The 18104-nt window shown below is 36.0% G+C and overlaps 3 protein-coding genes across 4 annotated transcripts; 1 reads left to right on the top strand and 2 right to left on the bottom strand.

The window, feature by feature from the left end:
• The first annotated feature begins 226 nt into the window (after window positions 1-226).
• On the top strand, window positions 227-5022 carry ankrd66 (ankyrin repeat domain 66). Its single transcript, XM_008399042.3, has 3 exons — window positions 227-1008; window positions 2625-2853; window positions 2955-5022. Exons 1-3 carry the CDS (start codon window positions 870-872, stop codon window positions 3109-3111), a joined length of 525 nt encoding a protein of 174 aa, XP_008397264.1. The 5' UTR covers window positions 227-869; the 3' UTR covers window positions 3112-5022.
• On the bottom strand, window positions 2872-7266 carry LOC145549941 (adhesion G-protein coupled receptor F3-like). Of its 2 annotated transcripts, XM_081602945.1 has the most exons (5): window positions 7182-7266; window positions 6727-6912; window positions 5017-6348; window positions 4892-4933; window positions 2872-3993 (listed from the first exon to the last, which is right to left on the bottom strand). In XM_081602945.1, exons 2-5 carry the CDS (start codon window positions 6778-6780, stop codon window positions 3877-3879), a joined length of 1545 nt encoding a protein of 514 aa, XP_081459071.1. In that variant the 5' UTR covers window positions 6781-6912; window positions 7182-7266; the 3' UTR covers window positions 2872-3876. The 2 variants fall into 2 exon arrangements, with proteins under 2 accessions (XP_081459071.1, XP_081459070.1); XM_081602944.1 differs by lacking the exon at window positions 7182-7266 and having other exon boundaries at window positions 6727-6884.
• Window positions 7243-18104, bottom strand: adgrf3a (adhesion G protein-coupled receptor F3a). Its single transcript, XM_081602946.1, has 12 exons — window positions 17998-18104; window positions 14964-15015; window positions 14877-14889; window positions 14022-14156; window positions 13724-13876; window positions 13516-13622; window positions 13366-13424; window positions 13151-13275; window positions 12329-12544; window positions 9292-9531; window positions 9039-9191; window positions 7243-7530 (listed from the first exon to the last, which is right to left on the bottom strand). Exons 2-12 carry the CDS (start codon window positions 15006-15008, stop codon window positions 7412-7414), a joined length of 1365 nt encoding a protein of 454 aa, XP_081459072.1. The 5' UTR covers window positions 15009-15015; window positions 17998-18104; the 3' UTR covers window positions 7243-7411.

Raw genomic sequence — 18104 nt, 5'->3', positions numbered from 1 at the left:
TTAGATTGTATTCTAAACCTTTGCGCAAGGACTTAGGTCTAGGGACAATCAACTCTTTTAATCTTTTAATACTCAGTTATAGCTAAGCATTTTCAAATATATTTTCATTAATTTGAAAGCAAAGAAACTGCAAGCAGAATTTCCTTGCTTTAATCCCCTTGAGGCTTCTGTTTGTTGCAGTTATTGTCTGGCCTGTCAGTTATAAATGTGGCCGTCTACTACATGACCTGGTGGTTTGTGGGCCGTGAGGAGCGGTTTAGTTGGCTTTTGCTTTGAACCCACTTGGTCTTCATGATTTTGCCAACTAATATTCTCTAACTTCCAAAACCTTCACTGGATGATTATATTTACATAGATATTGAAGTACCCACAAGTGTGTTTCGTTTATGTGGCTTCTAGAGTCAATTGGTTGCATTATAGTGGGTGTCAGAGTAAAGGAAGCTAAATATATTTTTTTTCTATTTTTGCAAAGTTATTTTTTTTTTCTATCTCTTTACACATGTCACTCTTTATTGGTCCATCATAAAACCAAATGTATAAAAACTAAACTTATTTTTGTTTCTTTCTCACAGCAATGTGTGACAAAAATCTCAGCACATTAATGATCAGCTCAAAGGTTGAACCTTTCTCCACAAGCAAAAATGTCAAAATTTATTTTAAAAATTTCCCAATTTCACATGTTTTAATGTAGGAAGTCCTACACTATAAATCATTTAAAAGCGTCAGTCTTTTATTTCAGGCGCTTGACGCGTTTCAAATGCGCTGTTTCCTCTGGTCTGTCCAGCAGGCGGCACTATTCCCTTTCTCGTGCTCAGGTGAAGACTCCGCCATTTTGAATTCAGAAGTCGTTGCTGGGCAACTCCAGAAAAATGACAGAGCTGCACCAAGTGGTAGCAGCGGGAGATTATGAGAAGGTGAAGGAGATACTGAAACATCCGAAATGCAATCCCAATGTTAAAGACGTCGACTGGAGCTGCAAAACCCCTCTGCACTGGGCAGCAGCTAATGGTGGGCGTTTTAGAAGGAACTTCACCTTCTACCTCTAGGTCTTTTCTTCCTGCTGTCTCAAGTTACATTTGTCCTTGTTCTCTCTAGACGTACAACGGAAGAATCGAGACTCTTCTAGTTCTTTTCTCTTTTTCTTGAAATGTATATAAAGATATATTTTAGTATCTAAAGCTTGTCTTTTGTCTTGTCAACTTCAGTTGCATGGTAAACCCCTATTGTTTTGCTTTAAGATCTCAACCTATCAAAAAAGAAAATATGCCTAGCACCTCAAGATGAAGACTGACCACTAACAGGTGAAGTGAATTGTTAGAAATGCAGTATACATTAGATTTTTTGTTAGTATGTAAGCAGTACACTCTTGAAAGTTTTTATGGATATACAAGTATATTTAACTGGGGAACGGTTTTGTTTGTTCTTCACAAGCATTAAAGACTACAGTGCATCCAAAAAGTATTCACAGACAAATCCTGATATTGTTTTAAGAGTAAAAGAAAATATGAGTTGCTGTGAATACTCTGAATGCACTGCAGGACGGACCATCAAGCAGGTAAATTATGTATTTTATTGCAGGTGAAATCAATATTAGAGATGCAGGAATGATAAAGACTCTTATTTTACCGACTGGCATCAAGAAATCCCAAAGTTTTCCTTCGTTTCCCCTGGATATTAAAGTTGAAACATAATTTATGTTGCATAATAGTTTCACCTAACTTGTCAGAAGTTGAGTTTAACTTTGCCACTGTAAATGTGCATTTTGGAGTAGTCTTTCATGCAATCACTGTTAATGCATTTTTGCTGCTTGGTGGTTCTGCTTGAAAGCAAGTTCAAATATTTTTGAAGTTCTCAAGATAGTTTTAATTCCAACTACACTCTTCAAACTGATTTGCCTACAACTAAACAAGTGTTTACAGTGCATCCCCTTTTTTCAGTTTTTTATACACATATTAGAAAAAAAGTGCAATAAAACAAAATTACAGTGTTAGATTAATCATTGCGTCCCATAACACCCAAAATAGTTAATGAGAAGGGTCTCAAGTTTTTGTAAATTCTTCTGCTACTGCTAGTTATATGGGAACTGAATTTGGTTATTAATGGAGACAATGGTATCCGTCAGTCTTGTGTTGCATTTACGTCCTTCACAAACAGGTCATTTCGTGCCACAACGGTTTTGATTTCAAGGGGTAATTTTAATGCCAAGATAACTTTAGTTTTCATTTACACTGATAAAAATGGTTCTTAATGCAGAATTTTGCCCTTCTTTCAAATTGAAATGGTATGGAATTATTTTAATATATTTAAATAGTAGTCTAAAACCTGTCCAAATGAGACAATCTAGTGTATTAAATACAGAAAGGTTTAAGAAAAGGATAACAGAATCAGCCTGTAAGTTTAACCTGCATTCTAGCTTTGTCCACATAAAAGATAAAGTGTGGTTTAATGTTTTCCAATTGCTACAAATGTCTTGCTTTCATTTTTATTTAACCAATATCGCTTCTCCAGCGGCTTGTGGAGTCATGAGATTCACCGTAAAACCATATCAGTTTGTGTTTACTAGACCAGATTGAAACCTGTTTATTTTATGTTTTAGAAAACTCTGTATTGCATTTTTTTTTCAGGAGATACAGACATCATCAAGATTCTCCTAGAGAATGGAGCCAATCCGTGTCTGAGGACAGTGCACGGATGGACCCCTGCCCACTATGCTGCAGAGTCCGGTCATCTGGCTGCGCTGCGGATGCTGCACGTCTTCCATGCACCAATGGACAAAGAGGACTGCTGTGGAGACAAACCAATAAGACTAGCCGAAATATACGGAAAAGAAGACTGTGTTCGATTCCTTCAAAAGTATGACACAAAGCCCACTTTTCACCTATTTTTGCTTTATTATGAACAATCTTTACAAAAGTTTCTGATTTAATGTTGCAAATCTTTTTAATGTGTTGCAGAGCAGAGCTTGAGTGGCAAGACTTCCGTGAGAAATTGACTGAAGAAGGCATTTCAAATGACTCGGATCCGGAGTATTTACAGCAAACCAAAGAATACGAAGAAGACATTGCTTTCAGAACTAGGAGGAAAACTAAGTCTAGGCTCGGCTTTCGCTAAAACATCATTTTGGCATGCAAGTCAAGTCTTTTGCTCCATTTCTCTTCAAATATATCAACTAAAACTTGAAGAATTCAATGTCAATCTGATCACAGCTAGTATTTGTGTAAGATGAGTAACCTCATTAAAACCTAAAGGTGCATACAGGACAAATTCATGCAAACGGTAACACAAAGAGGCTAAAAATAATTAACTATACATTTATAATTTTACTAATAACATTAATAAACAATCACATAAAATAGTTATGGTAGTCGAGAGTGGACGTTTTCAGCATATGCTTTCTCCCAGTGGTTTTCTCGAGAAAACCATTTCTGATCCAATCATCTTGTGGTCATCTCAAGATCACGAGATGACTGGTGTGTGTTAAACCTGATTCCATCCTTCAAATACATGCCACGTGTATTTGCACAAGCAAAGTTTGGTTTATCGAGATTAACTTGTTATCCCATGAAAACCATCAGGAAATGAACTCGATTCAAGAAAATCATCATGAAATTAACTCTCTCTCCAGAAAACCAATGGGAAATTATATTGTTATTTCCAGAAACTGGAACATTAACTGGTTATCTCGAGAAAACCTTTGGGAAAAAGTATACATCCGCTCTCAGCTTCAGTAAAAAGTGAATGCACACTGTACATTTATTTTCAATGGCACATAACAGTGATACTAGTTTCACATGTAGATGAAAATGATTTCATTTATTCCATGTCACCTCTGACTTAGAGGTGCTTTCACTGACACTAGATGCTGGAGCCTGGAGATCAGAGGAAAGAACAAGTGGCAGTAAGACATATAAGAGAAACAGCCATGGCATCATGTAATTGTAGTTGCGGAGCACCTACTTTCTTCTTAATGTATCTCAGTAGAGCCTCACGAGTCTGTAGAAATTATGGTGAGAAAATCATTAGATTGGTTATCTGGCAGAAAGATGTCTATGATTAATCATGATAAAAGATAGCAGCTATCAGTACTGGCTTTTAACCATGTACCACCCTTTAAGAATTTAATGTTTTTGAACAACCTTGGTGGGCACCATTACAAAATACTGAATTAATTGAAGTTAATTTAAGCAAGTCAGCATCCCACCGCATTATCCTTGACAAAACTACCTGTACAGTGAATTAACCCATAACTAGCATGATATATAGTAGCACCATGTTTTACCATGGGTACAGTTCTTGTTTTGCTGTGTTTGTGTGTTAAACTTACTTTTCAAACTGGTGATCAAAAGCTCCACATGTTATGGATATTTTAGTCTAGTTAGAAGGGGATTTACATGGACTTTCTGTCTTTCATCCAGCATATAGGAAATTGTAATCAAATGTAGAACACAACCAGTTCACACCAGAAATGTTTGCAGCTTCTTCAGTATTACTGTTAAGGTTTACATATAACACTCTGGGTCTACTGCACTCTTCTCCAAATTATCATTTTGTGAGATTACCGGGGTTTTTTTGTTCACTAAAGGACGCATTACGCAAAAGAGCAAATGCAGTCATATGACACCTAGACATTATGTAGATTAAATAATTTCAGGGTGTGTCCACAAAGGCAATCAAAGAGTCATTTTTTCAGTTGAATAAACCACAATATGTGTCACATTAAAGGTGGAAAATGTAGTTTTTTTTCCCTCTCACATCTGGAATTTAAATGTCAGTATACACTGTACACTGTAATCATATTAGGTCTTAAACAACAGCTTAGAAACATTTGTAGATCACACTGTGTAGCATCATTGGGCTGTATCATTATCTGGCTAGTGTCTCATTTCCTTACCATTCTGTCTCCGAAGCATGTGGTCAACAAAATGAAGAAGCCCTGGAATTGAAAAAGAGTGTACTTGTATTTCAAATACTTCATCTTGTTTATGTGTTACATTGAATAAAATATTTTGACTGTACCTGGAATCCGTTGAGTATGGTGAAGATGTATTCAAATGCATATGCTATGGGTCCACTTGTGAGATCAAAAATCAAAATGGCAAATCCAAAAATCCACGTCACACCAAAAATCGGGGTCAGTAGGATAATGGATCTCACTACAGTTTTGGCTGCTGCTTTCTCTTTTTCTGGTGAAATGTCAGTTTTTTGGTGTATTTCTGAGTGGTGGCTAACAAGCTTCATGATGACCACAAGCATTGAGAACACATTAATGAAAACAATTGCTCCCACTGGAATGATAAACGTATAAAAAGTGCCTTTAAAAAGTCCACCATAAACCAGCCAGCAGGTCTTCTTTAAGTAATATACCCCCTCAGCTCCACCGTTGCAGGTAAGAAACGTGACAAAGACTATGATCAAGGGGATGGCATAGCCTACAACCAACGAGAACCTCAGATAGTTTGCCCTGCTCACCTTATGGAACAAAAACACTGCCTGATGAAGAAGTGTGGCGCTCAAACAAAACGTCCAAAAGAACATAGCCAGATAGCAGAAATGCTTCAGCACCGCAGAGGTTCGACACCAGAGTTCTGAAATATTATCTGGGTTGGAAGAAGATGCCAAAAAGCAGAGGTTACCGATCAGCAAGCACAGACAAATGTTCACATGGGCAGTGTGGCGTAAATATAATGTACTCGTCTTGACTACATCGCTCCAGACTATCAGTTCTATCACAAGAGTGACAATGAGTGACAACACTGATACTGACAGAGCTACATAAGTTACATAAGTTAAACCAGGGACTTCCAGGGGCTCCTTGGACAGTAACAATGCAAACGAGGACAAATGATCACAGGAGCAGCGGTGCTCTTGTGAGGGACCCCCCCATTTACATCCCTTTGATGAAAACTCGTGTTTTTCAATGTCCCAATACACACATTTTAGCAGAACATTACGAGGTCTTGGGTTGATCATTTCAAAGTCTATGGTAATGCCTTTGAAATTTACGGTGTCTGCAGTTGTGGAAACAATGATACTGTTGACTGTTGATTTATTGTCAAGATGGGGCAAATATTTATCCAGTTGTTTGAATGCAGCTGTTTTCACATTCACTCCACCTGGAATGGAAACTATGACATTGAAAACATTGATGGTGCAGTTGGTTATATTGCACACACCCACGTGCAGATTTTCCCTCTTCGTCGCCTCTGTCAGATTAGATTTTTGAATTAAATTCTCAACAGAAAACATGAATCTCTCAGCCATTGAAAGTGAGGAGTTGTCAGTGGTATCTTTATTCCATGAGTCTTCAAGAGTTTTATTCAGCAAATGACTGGATGAGTATAGATAATTCTGAAAAAAAAAAGCAGAATCACAGGTCATTTTCTAGAAGATGGTTGTGACGTGTAAGAAGTGTCATTTTTTTGGCAATAGGAATTTGAAGTTTAGTAAAAAATCTTTAATTTAATAAAGATGCATAAATTATCTGCATTACTACATTGAAAAAGTCTATTTTTTTTAATTGTTTTGTGACATTTAACTTTTTTGCAATATGCAAAATGGCTGAAAGCTCTTAGTTGGAAACTGCTTTGTTAGTCATCATGGTTTCTTTTAACCTTAACACTGTTTAATACATCAGTGAATTTGTAATGAAATAAACCTTTTAATAAAGTTATGAAAGCATACTAATTATGTCTTAATTCATAAAGATCAAGATGCTTTGATACTCACTTCTATTGATGTCTCATTTGTAATAGTACTTAAATTTAATAACTTTTCATCCATGGTCCTAATTACTGCAACTGATGTCTTTATGTTGGCATAACCAGGTAATTTTGATGTCTTTGTGACCTTTACAAAGTTTTCAAATACTATTGCAGCATTTAACTCCAGTATACCAAGTCCAATGTCACTAATCTGAAAGAACAATAAATATTAAAGTTATTATTGTTTTATTATTGTAGAATTACAGCAACTTCTTTAATCAGCAAGCTTAAGTATATAATTATACTTGAATAATTGTTATAGTAACAATTCGCATTTACAGTAATTCCATAAAAATAAAAAAGTTGAAAGAATATTTAAGTACGTTACTGTACAACAGTACAACAAAAGCTAGTTTGGTTACTGCACTACTAATTTCTGAACAATGACAGGAAGTTAATATGATAGTAAAGTTCACATACTTCAGCTTTTTCCAGCACATTAGCGAGGTCCGTTTCAACACATTCTGAAACCTCCTCCTGCCATATCCCTTCCCGGCCATTTTTCGAGGTACTATTAAATCAACATTAGTGAAACCAGTCAGCACAAAAATTAAATGTTATATAAAGATTTCATTAGTTACATAAATCATGAAGCGTGTTTTTCAAAGTTAGAGGAAACAAATGTTATCTGATAGTGAAGAGTTCAAATCTCACTCAGGTAAACACTTTCGCTTTCTTGTTCCAGCTTTATCCTTGCATTTTATTTCTGCAGTAAAGCCGGCCTTGGTGTCTGCCCATTCACCTTCCGCTGAACAGTATTTCTCTTTAGCTGTTTAGCACAAATTTTAAAAAGTCATTTAGTACAAAAACTATGCAGAGCAAAACTCCAACTTTAAAAATGTTATTGTGAGAAATGCAAAAAGTATCACATTAACTTTTAAACAGTTGTTTCTTTTGAATTATAAGATTGAGGATGATTTTGTATAAATTCTCTAAGCTGTATTAGGGTTGATTTAATATGGGACTGCAGTTCATCTACATGCTTCTGGTCGCTGAAGTAGATTTTGGCACTCTTATGGTTGAGTACAAGTTGCTAATGGAAACAATGACATCTTTAAAAGTTCCAGACAGACAGCAGCACAAGCTGTGGAGTTGATAAACCACAGAGGACCAACACCAGGAGATGACATGGCACCTCAAATCATCACACTGGAGTGAAGAGTGTGGAATCTTCACTCCAGCAACTTGGACTGTATGGCTCTTCACTCTTCCTCCAAATGCCAAAATCTTGTATTTTAAATTACATGTAAAATTGACTTTGATTTGAAAGGAGGATTTTGGACCACTGAAAAACAGTCCGGTTTATTTCCTACTTCGTCTCAGGGACAGCATTTGCTGAAATCATGACATGCGATAGCTATAGCCTTGGATATGTGCTTTGGCTCTTATTCAACTTCAGCTGCCGTGCATGCTTTAGCTCTTTACCAGAGACCCTTGAATGGACTATTAACATATATTCATATGGCATTTTTCCCTCTACTTAACTTTAACATAGTATGTGTGCAGACAAGACTCTATAGACAGCTAGCTTCTTTAGCAATTATCTTTTTCTGCTTAATCTCCTTGTGTCACTGACTGTTGGATATCTGTCACCCAGTAGTCTTCTTTTTGAATGTCCAGACTGTGATGTGTTTCTAACATTTCTTTTATTAAACTTATATAATACTGTCATTTCCAGAGTACCAGATTTCTTGAGTTTCATTTTCTGAGACATAATCATCAAAATTAAGGATCATAAACACTTGAAACATATCAAGCAAATGTTCACATTGTTTAAATTGAAGTACCGAAATAAACTAAATTTTTTGTGATATTCTGAATTACTCTCAAAGTACTTCTCTATCAGATACATGACTGGTCAGAATTGATTACACTACATTGAATGTGCCCAAATGTTTGACTCCACTTGCTTTTCCACCATTTCAGAAGTTAAATGGCCTGTACTTGTGTAGCACTTTATCAAGTCTAAAGGACCCCGAAGTGCTTCACACTACATTCAGTCATTCACCTATTGACATGCTGATGGTGGCAAGTTACTGGATGGAGGCATCACCGGTTCCACCGGGCTCTCTGGCCACCACTAGCAGTCAAGGCTAGTGGTGTCTTGCCCAAGGACACAACGACAGAGGCAGAATCGAACCGGCAACCCACCGATTGTGAGACAAACTTCTACCACTGTTGCCACCAAATTCAAAAAAATGCTTTTTCATTGCAGTAAAGAACATACAATTCACTGTGTCAAATAAAAAGGCATCATTATCTCAAACTGATACTTACGATAAATGACTTCGACCTTCATAGATGCACTATTAGTTTGGTTGCACTCATTAGTAAAGTCGCAATATACCAGTGGAGACCCTGAGGAAGAGGTGTTCTGTTCTGTCTTACAGTTAACTACTTTATCAGCTGAATAAATAGATTTGTCTCCCTCTGTGAAAGTGACATAAACAGGACAAGTATTACAAGAATAAATTCAGTCAGAAGATGGTTCAAAGAGCGAACATGAATAACACTAGTGAAATGTTCCTACCTGAAGTCACGGGTTTTTTAATGGCACCATCTTGCCAGCTCACATTGTACGTTTCAGTGGTATTCTTTATCTCACATTTCACTTTCACCATAAAAACAGTTGATTCTGTCTTACACAAGGGAAATGCTGGATCTGCGGAAATGTCGATCTTTGGTTTGAGGCATATATCCATTGTAGCGTTGGCTTTATGGTTTATGGTTATTTGGCCTTTTTGTTCAACAAAAAGACATATGTACTCTCCTGAGGAAGGGAGAACATCGAGGGTTCAAACAGAGGCAAAAGGTATAAAATATATTTCAAGAGATTAGACAACCATTATGTGATAAATGCTCAGTCAACAGACTAATTTTCTTTTCCTGTTGTTTTCCAAGTACAATTCTAACAAATAACACTGATTGTCCCTGGGTAAGTAGTTGTGCTCTATATTTCTGCTCTAAAAATGGTGAACACACCCCATTTCTCTTAACACTGAGGAGTTGGATCTTTGCCCCACCACACACGAGCAATAGGAGAGGCCTGGGGTCCTCCTTTTCAAAAACAATGCGGATTATGACATAGACTGATAGAGTTGTGAACATTCTCATTAAAGCAGTATATATTGAAATGTACATGTGTAATGTATTATTACTTAGATAATCCTGCTTATGGCAATGAACACATATTGTGTTCAACACAAAGCTGGAGTCTGAGTTATGAACCAAGAAGTACTGGCTCTGGAGATCCTCTACAAAAATGTTACTAAATTTAAAAAAAGATAATAATTGATTAAGCTATTTAGCTGAAGTACTATTTTCAAACTCATAAAATACCCACTCATAAGTTCAATGATTTTATAACCACTGCATTAGTCTATAAAACTCCATTATGTTTTTTACATGTAGATTCTGTTCTCTGAGGACAAAATACAGTGGCTTCCTAAAGGGGGCTGAATGCTTTTGCACACTGCAATCAAATATATTTATGTCTGTGGTTGTAATGTGAAAAAATATGAAAAAGTTAAAACGGCATGAATACTTTTGCAAGCCACTGTAGAAGTACGCTTTTGGGATTTATACTTCAGCTATAGGAGAGGCCTGGGGGTCCTCCTTATCATTTAACTCTGGAGGAGCTGCAGAAATCCACTGCTCAGTTTGGATTTCTGACAGTACGCTCCTCAAATATGGAGTTTATGAAGAACAAATAGAATACATTTATTATCCTTTTGGCAATTTGCCGCAAGTCAAGTAGGAGACACAGGAAACATGTTTGGTGTCACTGGGCAGATGACACCAAATTGTAACCTATTCCCCTGCAGGCAAAATGCTGTTTATAATGAAAAACACTTTTCCCCACTCTGAAACAGGACAATAGTATTGTCAAGCTTTTCTGCTAAAAGGGACAGATGGACAGAGGTAGATATGCAGCAATAATGGGAGAAACTAGAATGGAGCTGAAATGTTTTACATCAAAGCATATTTATCTGTTAGAATTGGGGATGCACGATAGTTATCGGCCCGATAAGAAATTAAATTCTTATCTGTCCAATATCACAACGAATAGCATTGATAAAATGTTTGGTGGTGTGGGTGTTTGTCTTTTTTTAAGAGCACTCTTACTCCTCCTGCATGAGACCTGCATGGAGTTCAAATGGCATCAGTATAATTGGAGAAAACATTTTTGACTGCAAATAAACAATTTCAAAAATTTGTCAGAAAACAGTAAAAAAATAATAATAAATCAACTATCCCAGAGTGTTACACGCTCACAAGGGAAATATAAACATAAAGGTCCGAATGACTCCCAAGTTGGAACTTCCAACACCGTGTGAATGCAGCCCAGGTAAGCAGGGAAAATAACGGCCGTTAGTTTGGAGCAGTGGTTCTTAACCTGGGTTCTACACATGAATTCAAGAACACAATGCTTGCTGAATTCAAGATGAAACGAGCCAGTTTTGATGAAAGGGCCACTCTGCCTGCTCTTGGATTTGTACCCGTTAACAAACCAATCCTTACAGCATCGTATAAAGTTTTGGGCAATGCTTTATTCTGGCTCCAAAAAAGTATTTTGTGGATTCAAAATGACAAAAAACAAATTAAATAATAATAATAATAATAATAATAATAATAATAATAATAATAATAATAATAATAATAATAATAATAATAATTTATAAAAAAAATTTACATTCTTTTTAAAAAATCAAAATTTATTTTAAATGAGTAAAATAGTGAAAAAAACTATTTTGGAGGCTGAAATTCTTTTTGGAGGCTGAAATTCTTTTATGGGGCTGAAATATTTTGGAGGGGCCAGAATAAAGTAATACCGTAATTTGTTGTGAGTTCATGGTTTTGCTCTTTGAGCAAGGTGATGTTCATGCATGGCTTATTTTGTGCACCAGTAAAAAGACATAAACCTATGTTTTGAATTTGGAAAAGAGAAATCATATTTTATTTATCACTGCAGAAGGGTTCAGTGAACGCACATATGAAACTGGTGGGTTCAGTACCTCAAAAAAGGTTAAAAACCACTGGTTTGGAGGCTCTTTTAAGGTTTCGGAGGAAAACGATATGCTGACTTTGGTTAACAAACGTTGAGAGACGGTTCGGCAAGGACAAACACAGCACGACCTTTAACACGTCAAATTTGATCAGTCAACTTAAACACAAGCCATTGCTTTGGTGGAGAATTCAAAGTATTTGCGAATGCCCAGGATGCTAACGACGTTAGCAATAAGCTAGCAGGACTCAAATTCATTGGTGAAGCTTTTCACAAAACAAGGAATTTAGAATGAGAAAACTATTGGTTATTGGTATAGTTTGTTTTTCTTTTTTTAAAAGTTATTGTGCATTTGTATTTAGAATAGTATAGTCAAAGTTCAAAGCTAAACACAATTAAAGACTTAAAGAATTGTTTACAGATACTACCCATTCAGTCTGACTAAGCTTGAATTGTTATGAAAGGATGACTGAGCAAAATGACAAGACAAAATGGGTTGTGAATATTTTTCAAGGTATTGTGGGCCAATGATTTGAAATGTTGTGGCTGTTAACAAACTTACCTTGCCAGAGTTCGTTAACATGGTCAATCGTGACTGTACTTTTTTTGTTTTCATTTTTTACTGTTGAGATCCTGCCATTAGTTATGAGAAACTCTCCATCTTCTCTTTTCAGATTCCACTTTGGATCGGCTTGAAGATCTCTCTCAGTTTTACAAATAACAACAGTACTGTCATCATACAGCACTGATTCCGTTGATATATCCAAAGTGACAATGCCTGTGAATTTAAAAAGTTTATAACTTTAAAAAGTTTACACAGGAGTTTATGATCTTAAAAAAATGAGGCTGTAATATTAATATTTTTTTCCCTCTAAAACACAACTAAAGAAAACTAGTCTGTTAAATGAAATTCTTAAAATTTTCTTTTAAAGCTGTGATAAGGAGGTAGCATTAGCGTCACCCTGTAAAGTGATAGCTTATTAGAACACTTTGCATTTATTTCAGAATTATTGTAGGTTTTAGAGAACCTTATTAGCCTCATATAAAGTTCAGGAGGCTTAGCAGGATGGAAACTGGTCAAGGTGTGGGGTGTTAAAGAAATGTGATAAAGTGATAATTTCAGGGTGTGCATACTTATGCAGCCTTCTTTTTGTGCCATCTACTTTTAAATTTTATTTAGCGCAATTAATACTATATGAAAAGCTGAAGGGGCTTCTTAAATAACTTTACTATCTTATTTTTCCACCGTAGTAAAATTGCATTTTAACTTTGGTGTGAAAGTCTTTAAAAAATCACTGGAAGTCATTGAAGAAACAAAACAGGATGTAAAGTTATTGTGAAATGTAACGTTAACATGAATCCAACCAGTGAAATATATAATTACCTTTTGTCTCCAAAGACATACTGCCTGTTAGAGCTTTTGTCAGAGCGGTAGATTTGTTAAACAGTTCTCCCGAACTAACGTTAGAGACGATCTTCATTGTAAAATCAACAATAACGCTCCCAACACTTTAGTGAAAAACAAAATCAAAAAATTATTTTAAACATTTTAAAAAATCAATGTGTGCAATTTTTTATTATTATTAGAGAAGAAAGTACCTGAATTGTTTTATTGCCAGACTGTCAAATCCTCTTATTTTACTGTATTCAATTTTCATCTAAAAAGACATTATCTGCATTATTTATGGATTTCTCAATGTATCAAATAGTTATATTTGATAATTATCTTAATTATGGAAATTAGTTTACCCTTTCAAACAGAAAATTATGACATTTCTTATATTCGACTGAGTTCTTATCTGTCAGACAACTTTGAAATTCATCTCCCTCCACAGTGAATCTCCCTGTGATATCAACTGTTAAGAACAAAATGTAGAAAGTTGCAGAGCATCAACCCTTTCTCCACACATGTACAGTTTAAAACGTTTGGTTAAATGAAGAGTGAAAGTCCACATGCCTGCAGTGCTTAAAGTGCACATTGAATTAGAGTCAGCCTTGAGGGTGCAGTTATGCTCATCACAATTTACCCCTGTGAGACGAACTTCATCACTCCATTTGTGGTCCGGTTCGCATCTACATGTTTTGTTACCGTTGTTGTTTTCTTTACATTCTTATTGGGGGTGAAAGAAACACACAATCAGAAAACAAGCAAACAAAAAAAAAAACAGAAGAGACAAAGTTTTGTTGAGTTGGTTTTCTGGAACTGGCAAATTTAAAAGTACAGTACTTGGAATCTTCCTTTGTTTCTTTCTTACCTGTTGTCCTTGCGACGTTCTCGATGCTCACGTTGCTGTCTTTCACAGTAAAGTTCAGCTTCGAAATGATTACTTCCTTTGCACTTCTGTCTATTTTCAGTTTAGCATAATACATCTGCGTTGAATTCTCTGAAACTTTCAAAGAGAAACTGAAACATTAATTGATGCTTAAAGGTGCAGTATGTAACTTTTAAGAAGAACATGCTTTTTTTTTTTTTTTTTACATATTTGTTAAAATGTGTCCTGATAGTATAATATGAGACAGATAATCTGTGAAAAGATCAATCTCCTCCTCCATGAACTACTATTGACGTCTAAAGAAATGCAGCACACCCGACCGAAAAAACAACCAATCAGAACCAGGAGGAGGGTCTTAGCTCTGTCACTCAACTTCACATACTTGCTAATAAAAATGTGCGAAAGGCAGAGAAACAACTTACAGGAAAACCATTTATCCGCCATCATTAGTGGCTATGCTGACTAGCATTAGCATTCAAAACATTCTCTGATAGCTGCAGCTTAGCAGAGAGCAAGAGGGAATAGGAGAGGGATGAGCAGCGCCACACGACATTGTGATTGACAGCTCTAAATCCCGCCTCCCGGCTCTGGTTATTTCTAGTTAGCACTGGAAGCAATGGGAGAAGTCAGAGGAGCTTGATTTTTTCACAGATTATCTGTATCATACTATTCTGCCACGACATGGTGACACTTTCAACAAGTATGTAAAAAATTATTTTATACAAGTTTCATACTGCAGCTTTACAGTGAAGAGCACCCCCAGTTGGTAACCTGTGAAGCCTTTACCATCATCATCAACAACCAGCGAGACAGGAGCTGTAAAGAAATGCTCTTTACCTGTTGCAGAGGCCTGCAAAGGAAAAAAAAAATTAATCTGATGTTTTCATTTTAATTTTTAGTATCTTTTTGTGGAATATGACAAACCTGACAGTTTAGACTCAGTATGTGGAGAAATATGAAGACCCACATCTTGATCCTGCAAAAAAAACATTAAATATTACCAAAATCATTTTAATTAATTCACTGGATTGTAAAACTTTACCAAGTAAAACTCTGCTTCTTTGGATTATGTTTCTGTGTCATACCTACCTGTCATGGCAACAAATTTTGCTGGACTATAAATTGTCCCAGGAATTATTGCGATAAACGATAATATTGTTTCTTTGAAACCTTTTTCAGATAATATAATGCAAGAACACATTCTCAATAGAGATGTGCCGATCAGGTTTTTTCCTGCCGATACCGATCACCAGTACCAATCACTGATACCGATCACATAATTATTTTATTTTATTTTTTTATCATAAACACTACCGGTTACATTATGTGGAAAAAGGAACCATGAATTCACCTTAATTTAGACAAAAACTTGTTTTTAATAACATTTTCCAAGAAGAAAACTAAACAAAACAAGCATTCTGCAAATTGTACTGCTATCAGTAATACTATCTTTAACAGACTGATGACATATGAAGGCTCTGAAGAGGCTAAATAATGCAAAGAGCCAAAATAAAACCTCTCAACATTGCCAAAAAAATTCAAGTATAAAACTTAACATTCAAAGGCAAATACAGGATCCATTACAATAAACAATCCTGAGTTACTGAATAAAAACTTCCTGATAGCATGGCGGCTAGCTGATTACTGCTAGTTCTGAGTGGCTGTTTCTGACTGAGCAGAGTAATTATGCAGAACTGGGAGGAGATCGATTATTTTTTTAGAGATTATCTGTCTCATGTTAGGACAGCGAAAGTTTTAATACGTATGTAAAATGTATTTTTTTAGATTAGATGCTGCAGCTTTAAACAGGTTCGGTGTGAGAGTCACTACCAGGTGGAGCAGAAGTAGCGCTCTGTCTGTAGCGCATAGCAGCGGTTCAACAGCGAGAGCAGAACCAGCGTCTTTCATCGCAGCTCGAAGACTTAAATAATTTTGCGGGTTATTTGTTTAGCTTTCTGACCGTCATGCTAATCCGGGTGAGTGTTTGTAGCTGTGCGCTGCTTTACCTGCTATCTGATCCTCCATATGTCTTTTTTACTGCAGTGAGCCTCGATGTAGCCAAACTCCGTCAAGTATGGCATTGTTTTTATGTCGTATTAGATTCGTCGTGTTGATGCATTTTGACGTGCTTCAATTTTCCGCCACAACACGCAAACCTCCCCATTCACTCAGTGCGATATAGTTCCACATCGCTTAGGATTTGTTGCTGCGCGTTTGCACAGTGTGAAGGAAATAGGAGACCAGCTGCACAGGCAGGCTGAGAAATGAGATGCAGGTGATCGGTTTGTGTGATCGGCAACATGAGACAATGATCGGCGATCACCGATCATACACTTTTTCACGGAAATCGGCCAATTTTTATCGGTGGCCGATCGATCGGCACACCTCTAATTCTCAATGATCAATAAACTTTAACTTCTAAAGAACATTTAACACTGGACTACAAGATATCTTAAAAATCCAAAATAAATAAACCAAAACAACACAAACAACAAAATAATTATGAAGCCTCTGTAAACAAAATTGTCCTTCAAAAAACGGGTTAGTTGAGACCAAAGCACCAGACTGAAGGCTTTTGTCATTAAATCTTTGGCATAAAGAGAGAGAGAAGAGAAAGACAATAAATCGTTGGAAAATATTGAGATTGTTTCAATTTATCATGCGGTTAATTGATTTATTGCTTATTGCGACAGGCCTATTGTGCCATCGTCCATCATCCCAGTGTAAAGGTGATGTTTCTCTGCACTGAAAGCAGTCAGAGGAAGAAGCTTAGGCATCTGATAAGTAAGCTTCCTTTCGCTAGTTTTTAAGTATCTCTCACAGGGAGGAAAACCAAAAGATCAAGAACTTACTGGAGGCACTTATGTGAAAGTTATAGACTTAGAAACAACTCAGGTTTTCCCAGGATGGGCTGGGACAGGGATGTCTGCCTTACACTTGTGGATCTGTAATCCTGTGACCCAATTTTATTTGTAATCCTTCCTACTTACACGGATAAATGCTTCATTAAAAAAAACAACTAATTAAACCTTTTAGAAAGTTGCAAAAGTGACCATAGATATGGCTGAACTGATCTAGATTTAAAACAATTGACTGCAGTTGTTTGTTAATAGGACGACTGGGTGTGGCGCACAGGAACACTGCGGGCCATAAATAATGACATATCAAACTAATATTCACTTCTTATATCTAATTTAAAATAAGTTTCACAGTATTTTCTGTGTTTAAAGAGTTAAAACGATAAAGTTATTAAAATAGTAAATGTTACATTATTTTTGTCTCGTCTTTATTAAAATTGTAAAACCGCAATGCTATTACAAAAATGTTGTACAAACGATTGTGGACCTTAAATGTCCCTATTTAGCAAAAACACACAAAACTACAATATTTAACAACTATAACTACTTATTAATGCGAGTCATAGACTTCTTATAGACACGTTATATTTGGATTTGTTTCTTATGGATCATAATTCTAGAATGTGTTTACATCTCTTATCATAAGACACAATAAGACCAATCATAATTGGTCTTATTGTCAACATCAGGAGTAATGCTTATTTACAGATAAACACATAAAACTGGTCATGTCGGCTGCATCAGGACAAAAAAACTGATAAAAATCTGACACTCATCAGACACATACTTGAATCACTGACACTGCGTCCGTGTTGCACAAATTGTCTATTTTTTTACTTAGAGTGGACAAATGAAAATGAATCTCTTTTATTGCTAAAATGATTTTAAAAAAATTTCAGACATACTGACGTTTATGGCGGTTTTTGTGTTATGTTTAAAAAAATTCTAAATATGCAGCGCACTGAATGCGTTATCAAAACCGTATTAATTGCTTAACTAATTGCTTTCTCCATTAAAAACATAAAAACCTAAGACAGTCTACAACAAATTAATTGCATTAATATTTATTATGAAAAAAGAAAATACAACGATGAGCTCACCTGTGTTTTCTTGATGAACATCAGTGAACCTTGTGAATCTTCAAAGCAGCAAACTGGCGGAAAAAAAGTAGCCGTCCAGTGAGAAAGCCAGTTTTCACACCAGGGTT

Source organism: Poecilia reticulata, chromosome 22, assembly GCF_904066995.2.
Source record: "Poecilia reticulata chromosome 22, P_reticulata-male-v2, whole genome shotgun sequence".
Taxonomy (NCBI): domain Eukaryota; kingdom Metazoa; phylum Chordata; class Actinopteri; order Cyprinodontiformes; family Poeciliidae; genus Poecilia; species Poecilia reticulata.
This window is presented reverse-complemented; position numbering and strand designations above follow the sequence as displayed.

Excerpts from the sequence above, each read along its gene's own strand:
- ankrd66 (XM_008399042.3), top strand. The coding sequence starts at position 870 with ATGACAGAGCTGCACCAAGTGGTAGCAGCGGGAGATTATGAGAAGGTG. Across the intron at positions 1,009-2,624 it reads GCACTGGGCAGCAGCTAATG|GAGATACAGACATCATCAAG; the intron begins GTGGGCGTTTTA and ends TTTTTTTTTCAG. Across the intron at positions 2,854-2,954 it reads TGTGTTCGATTCCTTCAAAA|AGCAGAGCTTGAGTGGCAAG; the intron begins GTATGACACAAA and ends AATGTGTTGCAG.
- LOC145549941 (XM_081602945.1), bottom strand. The coding sequence starts at position 6,780 with ATGGATGAAAAGTTATTAAATTTAAGTACTATTACAAATGAGACATCA. Across the intron at positions 6,349-6,726 it reads CAAATGAGACATCAATAGAA|AATTATCTATACTCATCCAG; the intron begins GTGAGTATCAAA and ends TTTTTTTTTCAG. Across the intron at positions 3,994-4,891 it reads CATGCTTCGGAGACAGAATG|ACTCGTGAGGCTCTACTGAG; the intron begins GTAAGGAAATGA and ends TAATTTCTACAG.
- adgrf3a (XM_081602946.1), bottom strand. The coding sequence starts at position 15,008 with ATGTGGGTCTTCATATTTCTCCACATACTGAGTCTAAACTGTCAG. Across the intron at positions 13,276-13,365 it reads CTGGCAATAAAACAATTCAG|TGTTGGGAGCGTTATTGTTG; the intron begins GTACTTTCTTCT and ends TTTTCACTAAAG. Across the intron at positions 9,192-9,291 it reads TAAAAAACCCGTGACTTCAG|AGGGAGACAAATCTATTTAT; the intron begins GTAGGAACATTT and ends TCACTTTCACAG.